At 35.5% G+C, this 10,519-nt stretch overlaps 2 protein-coding genes across 2 annotated transcripts; one reads left to right on the top strand and one right to left on the bottom strand.

The window, feature by feature from the left end:
- The first annotated feature begins 1,144 nt into the window (after nt 1-1,144).
- On the top strand, nt 1,145-5,256 carry LOC132624320 (xyloglucan glycosyltransferase 4). The gene is made up of 4 exons (XM_060339118.1): nt 1,145-2,237; nt 3,221-3,529; nt 3,623-4,027; nt 4,353-5,256. Exons 1-4 carry the CDS (start codon nt 1,596-1,598, stop codon nt 4,989-4,991), a joined length of 1,995 nt encoding a protein of 664 aa, XP_060195101.1. The 5' UTR covers nt 1,145-1,595; the 3' UTR covers nt 4,992-5,256.
- Nucleotides 5,257-5,948: 692 nt separating this feature from the next.
- LOC132624321 (uncharacterized) lies at nt 5,949-8,178 on the bottom strand. The gene is made up of 2 exons (XM_060339119.1): nt 7,613-8,178; nt 5,949-6,991 (listed from the first exon to the last, which is right to left on the bottom strand). The coding sequence occupies exons 1-2, from the start codon at nt 7,930-7,932 to the stop codon at nt 6,115-6,117; spliced, it is 1,197 nt and encodes a 398-aa protein (XP_060195102.1). The 5' UTR covers nt 7,933-8,178; the 3' UTR covers nt 5,949-6,114.
- Between the last annotated feature and the right edge of the window lie 2,341 nt (nt 8,179-10,519).

Here is a 10,519-nt window from a genome sequence, read left to right on the forward strand (position 1 = left end):
GGGAAATATGATTAGTTAGTTCATGACAACTACAGTAACATGGAAAGATTGACTTATGGGAGGCGGCAGGCGCAGTTTCTTTGTTATTTACTCTTTATGACAATCAAAACAGAAAAATAAATTTAGAAGACCAAAAAATCATGTTTAAAGATCCTAATTTGCGGAAAAAGACGCGGTATTTTACAGATCATCAGACGTAGGAAATGTTTCCTTTTTTTACACCAAAGAAAAAAGGAAGTGTTTCCTTTTCAGTACTATGGAGTATATTGTTTTGTTATCCATGTTATGAAACAGAACGGAACGGCCGTGACTAAATAGTCCCTTATGTTTTGGGTTGGTCTAAAACAGTCCTTGGAATATGTAATGGAACAGTTTTTGGTCCTTTATGTTTATCAAAATCGACTGGTCATTGTTATACACTTAAAAACACATGACGGTTGCTATTTTTAACATAATTGGCTTGTGAGAAGCACGTGACTAGTCTAAATTGAAAAAAGCACTAGGACAGACTCCTTTGCATTCATTCTCCTAATTTGTAACTTGAGAAAAATTATATTCAAGCCAATTGAACTCATTATTCGTTTACTTCGAATCGCCTCTGTACAAGTATGAAATAGTGAACAATCAATGTATGTCACCTTCAAACCCACAATAACATAGTTTGTCACTAAATTTTTTTTCTTGAGGTAAGAATTAGGAAAAATGAATTCGGAAAAACCCCTCCTAATGGTTTAAATAGTTCACATACTTGTCACGAGCTAATTTCATCAATAATAATTTCAACCATGTGTTTTAAATCGAACAAATATGAAATGTGCACAATTTTGATAACGTCAAGGACTAAAGCTTACTTTAATAAACATTTCAAGGACCATTTCAGACTTTTCTACGTCATGGAGAAGCCGGGGGAGGGTGATGTGACTTGAATAGTACTGTATTTAAACATTGTGCATTTTGGCTGTAATTGGCTGTCACTTTTTGTTTGCAAACTCCTCCTGTTTTTTGTTGATTGACAGCCCAGAGGAATCTGGGTGAACCCCTTCCTTCTCCCATATTATTTTAGTTTGACGAAATATTACTTTACTACTTATATAAACTTAAAATTGTCTTCCTTCCTTGAACTTACTAATCTTTGACTGGTCCCTCATTGTGTGTTATTTTTCCTTTCTCTTACGCTTGCTTGAACAACAACTACTACTACACACTATATTAACTAGTGATAATTGCTTATTAGCAGACATATTAAAACAATTTAAATTATAGCCGAAGCTTCCATGTGCCACGCCAGTCTCCACTGACACCTGATCTTCTCCTCCTTTTATTTCTTCTACTCACAAAAATTAACAAAGCATATTCTTCGTCTCTCTCTCTCTCTCTCTCTTAGCTTTGACTTCAAAACTCATTTAAGAAACTCCTCTTTGCTCTCTAAATTCCTGTGCCCATATATCTTTTCTGTTCAAGATCCAGTTTTTCAGATCAAATTATACTCCCCTCAATGTCACTGTCTCAATGTCATAACTCATAATTGAGTTCTTGATATTCATTTATTGCCATTTTCCTCAAGTAAGTTCTTCATCTGAAGTTTGTAGACTATAATGGCACCAAGCTCAGTAGTTGTCACCATAGAGAATCCAAGGAGCATTTCATTAGTTGAAGTCAATGATTTGAATTCACCATCAGCTTTTAGGGATAAAAATAAAGCTGCAAATCCAAAAAGATTCACTAAAGTCCTTCTTTTGAAAGCCCAAAGAACACTTGGATGTATCCCATGGTTGGCTAATAATTTGTTTACAACTTTTGCTTCTGTCAAGAAACGTATTGCTTTATCAGATGAAAGAGATGAAGAGCCAAAATACAGGGGAAAGTTGTACAGATTTATTAGAGTTTTTCTTGCTATTTCAGTGGCGGCTTTGTTTATTGAAATCTTTGCTTATTTCAATCAGTGGCATTTAAATCTGGTGAATCCTTGGGAGGTTCAAAGTCTTTTGCAATGGACTTATATGGCTTGGATTTCATTTAGAGCTGATTATATTGCACCTACACTTGCCACACTTACTTCTTTTTGCATTGTGCTATTCCTAATTCAATCAGTAGATCGACTAGTTCTTTGTCTTGGATGTTTCTGGATGAAGTTAAGGAAGATCAAGCCAATTATCAATGAAGATGCAAGTGATCCTGAGGGTGGATCATACTTCCCCATGGTTCTTGTACAGATTCCCATGTGCAATGAAAAAGAGGTAAGACAACATAATTTAAACTTGGGTGTCTTGTTTGGTGGGTTATTTCTGTTTTGGGGAGGTTTTAGTAGATTTCAAAAAGATTGGGTTTTTCTTCTGATCATTCCTTTTGGGTTTTTGTGGAATATAAGCATTTGGTGATTTAGGTTACAAGTTTGGATTGGATTTATGGCATTTTGACATCTTTTGCTGGGTGAATTCTTGAGGACTTTGGGTCTTGAAGTTGTGATTTGGAACTTTTGAGGGATAAAATGAGTTCAAATGGGCAATCATATGAGCTGAATTGTGACGAATATACCCTTGTCCAGCAATTTCTAGAGTTTGTTTCTGGGATTCCTATTAGCGATCAGCTTCTTTTTTTGTGCTTAGATGTGAAACTTGAATTGCATTGTCCCCTTTCTACTTACAACCTCCCATCGGATGACCGGGAAGTTAGCTTGTTTAATTAAGCTAGAATGAGAAGCAATGCGCCCCGAGCAAGTTGAGATAATCGATATTCTTGATCCACCGGGTCCGGGATTTAAATTTAATGGGTTCAATATTTATGTTCTCGCCACTTAAATCATTGCACTTTTGCAATTAGGGGTTCAAAACGTAGTATTTGTTGAAATTTTTAGCAATTTTTCAGATATACATATATTGATGACCTGTTTAGCCATGAGAATTATTCACTTTTTTCGGAATAATTCTTCAGTTTATTTCAAAATCAGTGTTTAGTTATAAAATTTCCAAATCCAACTCCAAATTTGAAAAAGTGCTCCAAACCTGTTTTCCAACTCCACCTCCATAAATTCCAAACGAAGTGAAAAATATTTGGCCAAACGCCTACTTATACTGTGTGATAAACGTCCTGGTTCAGTTGAATCAATTGGGACTACACTGCATCTGCCTAGGAGTTAAAGCTTGTGTTGTATTTCTTTTCTGAATGATCTTGATGAATTATAGATTTTAATCTGACTTTTTAATTTTCTTGAACTCAAAAGGTTTTTGCGCAATCAATAGGCGCTGTTTGTCAGCTGGATTGGCCAAAAGACCGAATGTTGGTACAAGTATTGGATGATTCAGATGATGAAGTCCTGCAGCAAATGATCAGGAATGAATGTTTATCCTGGAAAGAGAAAGGTGTCAACATCATCTACAGACATCGGTTCATCCGGACTGGTTACAAAGCTGGCAACCTTAAATCCGCAATGGCTTGTGACTATGTTCAGGATTATGAATTTGTTGCAATTTTTGACGCCGACTTCCAACCAAATCCTGATTTCCTTAAACTGACTGTACCTCATTTTAAGGTAACAAACAAACTAGTTCAATTACTCAATCTGAATAGCCAATTGCTAATCCTTTTACAAGGCTAAAAAGTCTTTTGGATTTTTGTTATGTAGGGAAAACCGGATGTTGGACTTGTTCAAGCACGCTGGACCTTCGTTAATCAGGATGAGAACTTACTTACTAGGCTTCAGAACATCAACTTGTGCTTCCATTTTGAGGTGGAACAGCAAGTGAACGGTCACTATCTCAATTTCTTTGGATTCAATGGAACAGCTGGTGTTTGGAGAATTAAGGCTTTGGAGGAGTCTGGTGGATGGTTGGAACGCACAACTGTAGAGGATATGGATATTGCGGTCAGAGCACACTTGTATGGATGGAAATTTATCTATGTTAACGATGTAAGGGCCCTTTGCGAGTTACCAGAATCCTATGAGGCTTACAAAAAACAGCAGCACCGTTGGCATTCTGGTCCTATGCAACTCTTCAGACTATGTCTTCCGTCAATCCTCAAGTCCAAGGTGCGCATTGCGTTCTACTCCCTCCGTTTCAATTTGTTTGTCTTAGTTTGACTTGGCACGGAATTTTAGAAAGTAAAAAAGACTTTTGAATCTTGTGGTCGATATGTGTAATGTACCAAAATGACCTTTAATCTTGTGGTCTTAAACATGCCATGTGAGATGTTGAAATTAAATAGTTGCCAAATTAGGGAAGAGGCATTCTTTTTTAAACAGACTAAAAAGGAAAGTAAGATAAATAAATTGAAACAGAGTAAGAATTATCTTCGCACTCTCAATTCCACTTGCCAAACACTAATACTTGACTTTCTTGCATTTGTCATTGCAGATCTCAGTCTGGAAGAAGGCCAACATGATATTCCTTTTCTTTCTTCTAAGGAAGCTGATATTACCCTTTTACTCATTCACATTGTTCTGTATCATACTTCCACTAACAATGTTCATACCAGAAGCCGAATTACCTCCTTGGGTGATCTGTTACGTCCCTATCGTCATGTCCATTTTGAACATCCTTCCTTCACCAAAGTCTTTCCCTTTCCTAATGCCATACCTCCTATTCGAGAACACAATGTCTGTCACAAAATTCAACGCCATGGTCTCGGGGCTATTTCAGTTGGGTAGTTCCTATGAATGGGTGGTCACCAAGAAATCAGGCAGATCTTCGGAATCGGACTTACTAGCATTTGCTGAGAGGGAATCAAAGAATATGAATGAAGAGAAAATTTCAAGAAGGCTATCCGAATCTGGTCTAGAACTATACGGAAAAATAAAAGAACATGAAGAGGTCCCCAAGAAAAAGAAAGCAAACAAAATCTACAGGAAGGAATTAGCACTTGCTTTTCTTTTGCTCACTGCAGCTGCAAGAAGCCTATTATCTGCACAGGGCATACATTTCTATTACTTGCTGTTTCAAGGCTTAACATTTCTTATAGTTGGCTTGGATTTAATTGGAGAACAAGTCAGCTAACAAAAGCAAAGAGTTTTAATATTTTATTTTATTTGGCACATCATCTGTTTAGAGACCAAAATTTCCAGTTGAGTAGCAATCAAAACTTGGCTACAAACTGGATTTTCACCACAAGAATAGTTACAGGTGAATTTTAAACAAGTAGCATACTCAGATTCATTCATATATACTTTATTTTATTTCTTTTCATTTGTGAAATTTGTAATTGCCTTTACTATTTCAAGCAAAATAATGGGAATTGGAAATATTGTTGACTTACTGTGAACTGGGATATGGATTTCTGAATTTACTTCTTTACACAATGGCCTTTCTTCTTTTAGTTAAGTGATACACTGAGACTTTGGCATTAGCAGATCTGGAATACAAGTGTTTAGGCTTGGCAAACATGGGTTATTAATGATACATGTTTTATTATCTGGTTAAATAGATCATTAATGCCCTCCCCTTTTTTTTTTCCTTGCTCGATTGTAAATGTAATATTTATTCATTCTTTAAACACATTGTGGCATTGATGAAGTTCACAATTTGGAAGGGACTTTGATAAAAAAATGGTCTGTCACCTGGTCTTCTTCAGAAGTATAATTTCTGAATATTCTGGAACTAAGAGGGTACCCTTTTGAATATCACAATCTGTAAAGTAGAACAGAGTTCAAACGCTACATGCAATGGTCTAATTGGCTCTCATTTGTTCATCTAAACTATGGTTACTCTTCTCCTCCAAAGGATATGATCTCGTAGAATCCTTATCGCATAAGTTAGCTTTTTGGTGTTTCATTATGTTCAAGATCTTTTCCTTGTTGACCGGATATTGTACTTTTATATTATATTGTCCATGTTAATATCACAGAATGCGATATCGGATAATCCTAATTTGTTATTGTATACATATCTTGTGGACAAGCAACAACACAGATAAAACAATAATAAGAATAAAAGACTAAGTTTTACAATGGTTACAAAAGAAGAGGAGAGACATTCTGTAGTTGTTATTAATTCATCTGAACTCTTAAGCAGAGACAAAGTGTGGAGAAGAACACCAACACAAGCCTATACATATAGGATTAGAAGCCAGCAACACATTAACATGTACATATTCAACATATACTAGTTCTTGCATATATCTTCATTCCCACCGGCACACAATTTTCTGAGTGTTCTTGAAATTGAAGTTGATTAACAAACTTCCATCCATTCTCCTAAACACAAAGCTCTCCACCAAAACAAAACAGCTAAACTTTCTCCAATATCCATTCTCACTTTCTATCTCTTCTACACCTTCCACTCTTACATCACTTTCTCCTCCTTCAAACCATCCCCTTCTTTCTTGTATCCATCTCATTTTGTCAATAACAGCACTATTCAAACCAACTTTCTCCACTATACATTTATTTCTAAATTCCTCTTTCACTCTAAACCAAACAACCCCTCCTCTTCCTTCTTCATCTTTTACAGCTTCCGTCCCACTGATTAAAGTTAACAACTTTCTCACACGTGCATCGACCTCCACGTGTGCTCTATTTCTTCTTTTTTCATTCTCACAAGAAAATATTTGCTCCCACCAACATTTAAGTGTCACTTCATAAAACAAAGATTTATTCATCTGTTGTTTAGTTCTAATATTTCCCTCTTTTACTAGCACACATGGACAATACCATTTGCCAATAATTACTGGAACTGAACGTTTGGAAGAAGGTGGAATATTTAATTCAGGGGTATCTGAATCTGATGGATGAATGGATAATTGGAGGAGGCCTTCAGCTTCTTTCAAATTGACTTTAAGTGAATGGATACTATTAACGTGCCAACCTTTTTTCCTGAGGAATTTTGGAGGAACCCCATCATAGGCTACAGATTTAGCATAGAAACCAAATTCATATGGACAAATCTCAAATTGTTGATAGGGGTCTTTGTGATTAAAAGGCTTTGGTTTTAGATCATTCATCGAATTGTCAAAGCAACAACTGTCCATATCTGCTTCTTTCCAAGATGTATAGGCCCTCCTGCATGAATTAATCGGAAGAGCGGAGTAAACAAGGATGGTATAGATCTTGTATGTAAGTTCTACGTGGTAACAGTCTAAAAAGCATAGGAGTATTATTTACTATAAGATAATTATATATAAGTTTCTAATTTAAGCATTACTAATTGATAATATGATAAAATGATAACCAGCTAGGCATCACGTGTTAAATTATTAGGAGTAGCTAGCCTGCAATAGTCAGCCTAACCTAAGTCTTACGATATCATGAAATTAGCTTTATGATATAAATTTTAAGTAGAAGGCTTAGCCCGCCGGCTACGACCTTGGCACTTTCCTTCCTTCACTCGAGTTCAAAATCAAGCTGGACTGAAGTGATTCCCCCATGGGATAGAAATATTTTTATTTGGTGGGGACACACCTATGATAAAGTAGAAGATCATGGTAATAGAGTATAAGATAACTATTATATGTAATAGACTATTCTACTATAGTTACTGACTCTAACATAGCAATTACCATTCCAAATTAAAGTCAAGCTCACTCAAGTCACTGACAGTGTAAAAAAACCGTTACACAATAAGTTCATACAACTGAAATCCTTAGATCCTTGCATAGATATAAGAAAATTTAAGTTGCATACCCTTTGTGTCTGCCTTTGGCTTTGATAACATAGTAGCGGCTGGACGCGATAGGTTGATCAAGAACAGGTAAGAACCAAACTTTATGAACACTAGGCTCACCAAACTCTGGATTTTGAACAACTTTCATGACTCTATCTTGAGGAAATGGGAGCTTACTGATACTACTATGCTTGCACATACCCCAGCAAAAAGTATCCATTTCTTCTGATTCTTCATCAGTTAGTACTAAGTACCCTGTAATTGTTGGTGGATTTGTAGGATATTTTGTAAGTGCTTTTGGGAAGTTACGGTATAGAGAACGTGGCGCTGTGGCAAACATCTTTGCTAATTTTTGTGTCAGTGTTTGATGTAGTTGATTTAGGCCTGGGAGTTATTTATACTATGATATTATAATGTTTTCTTATGAGAGAAGGAATATACAGAATGCTTCTATTTCTTAATGACTCTTACATACTGATAAGATATAAAGTTCAGTCATGATAATCTGTTGAAAAGGTTAGGAATTAAGTATAATATACTACTACACTGTATACTAAAGATTCAGCCAAAGTGGGATAAAGAACGATGTAATTTAAAGTGATAACATCTACGAACGAAAAGACGAGCACTTACAAAGTTCTTAAAGAAATAAACGAAACTAAGCACCAAAAAAAAAGAGTAAGCAAACAAAACAATAATTGGCAACTCTCATACCTCAATCTCCACTTACTTTACACGATGCTGTTTTTTCTCTGATGATTCATTATGAAAATAGTGTCCTCAGAGGGGAGAGTCCATTCCAACTTTATAAATTTTGAATTTTATAGCATGACTTCAAATGCTAATAATTGAATAGTAAATATTAATGTATACATATTTAATGAATTTTTAAAATTAAATGAAGTATCTAAATAAAAATTCTCAACCAAACCTGTATATGGACTTCTACTTCCGCCCTTTAACTGTCCTAACGGGCAGCTCTGTAGGGGCCTTTTGTTCAAATTTCTACGAACCGTGGATAAAGCAAACTTTGTATCTTTTGTTTTTGTCCGGATAAATAAAGCAAATTACACAGGAACCGATGGAGTGGGGCACCAGTTTTAGCTTAAACTGGGTAATAATAGCCATCTTTATGCACCATCCAGTGCTCACACACTAAAGTTGCAACTTACTCCAGAAAATTCGCTGATTAAAAGTAGGTATGAGTTTTCGGCTTTTCGTATTCACATAGTAGCTACGTGTTATATTTGCCCCCACCACAATTAAAGGATTTGAGTACAACATATATGATTTTATATTTTACGCTCTCTTAGTATAAAAGTAAATATTCAAATTTACCTTAATCAACTTTATTTTATCAGACAACTAAAGTCGATGTTACACTTTCATATCATATTTACCTTTATTTACTAATGACACTTCACTTGGACCGCCATTTAATTTGGATTTATATTGGCTCTATTTCTTAAACCACGCAAACTTACACATAAGAGCAAGTCTTGGCTCACCCATTTGTATTTTTTTTTGACATAAGTAACCGTCCACCAATTTATAATATACATATTTGATACATTACAATGTATATTTTGTATATTTAGCTAGCGAATGCCTTTTTTCACCTTTAAAGGCTTGTACATTGAAACTTATACTTTTTTTTTTTTGCACGGATTGCCCTTCATTTGGGGTGGTCTTTAATTTTTGTCCTTCAAATTGGTGGTTTTTAAGTATTGCCCTTCGCCTAACACCCTGAGGGTGTGGGTTCGAACCCCAGCTCAGTTAAAAAAAAAAATCGCAAGCCAAAATTTCGCTAGGAAGAATTTTGCAGAATTTTTGCAAATCTGCCCATGCAAATTTGGGCCTTCAGGCAGAATTTCAGCCCATGTAAATTCTGCCTGAAGGGCAAATTTTAAAGACCACCTCTAGGGAAGGGCAATCCTACAAATTGCCCGAACTTATATATCTTTGTTAGCTAGTTAGTCGATGGGCTAACTAATAGACCAAGAGCTCATTTTTCAACTCATCTGTGCCGGGCTGAGATCAATCTAGCCCCTTAAGCCTAGGGCCCTTATGATTCTAAACAGGACCAATTTGAGCCCAGTTTATTTTTCTGGGCTTTTTAAAAATAGAAGGGTCCATCATAAACCGTGACCGATTAAGTGAGTGAGATGGGCCAGACGGGGTGTATGGAGGGTGGGTTATTATAAAGTCTAAACTTTAATACAACGTGGAGTGTTTAATTAGGATGTAAGTTTGGAATAAAAGAATTCAAAAGCTCAAATTCTCAAACTTTGTTAAGTATAAATTAATTTGTTATATATAGGCAAATTAATTTGATGACTGGTTGGGACAGATTGAGGAAAGATGATTATGAAAGATAAAGATTAAAGGTTTCTGATAGAGAAGAAATTCGAGGAGGAGTGATATATAATGCTACTTGCTTTAGACGGTGAATGGTGACATGATTAAAAGGAGTATATGTTTTTCCACTTCTTGCAAGTTGCTAATTAATTAGGCTCTTCTTGCATAATTTATTATTGGTGGATATATATAAAGATGGTGGCGGATTAATATATATATTTCCACTTCTTGCTAGTTGCTAATCATTTAGGATCTTCTTGCATAATCTATTATTGTGGGATATAAAGGAGAAATGCTTAATTATTTCATATCTTACATCACACCGCATGTTCTAAACTAGCTAGCGCATTTAAATCACAACAATAATGCCCTCTCACCTGCCAAAAGAAAAGAAAAGAAAAAGGGAAAAGGCTAAAAAATGCCCTTCTATCTTAGAAAAGGGCTAAAAATATCTTCTGAACTAATTTCAGGCCACAAATATTCTTTCTGTCATTAAAGTTTTCAAATATATCCGTGTCTTAATGGAAATCCACAACATAACCCAATTTTATTTTCAAACCCGTTCCATT

Source organism: Lycium barbarum, chromosome 12, assembly GCF_019175385.1.
Source record: "Lycium barbarum isolate Lr01 chromosome 12, ASM1917538v2, whole genome shotgun sequence".
In the NCBI taxonomy this organism is placed as follows: Eukaryota; Viridiplantae; Streptophyta; class Magnoliopsida; order Solanales; family Solanaceae; genus Lycium; species Lycium barbarum.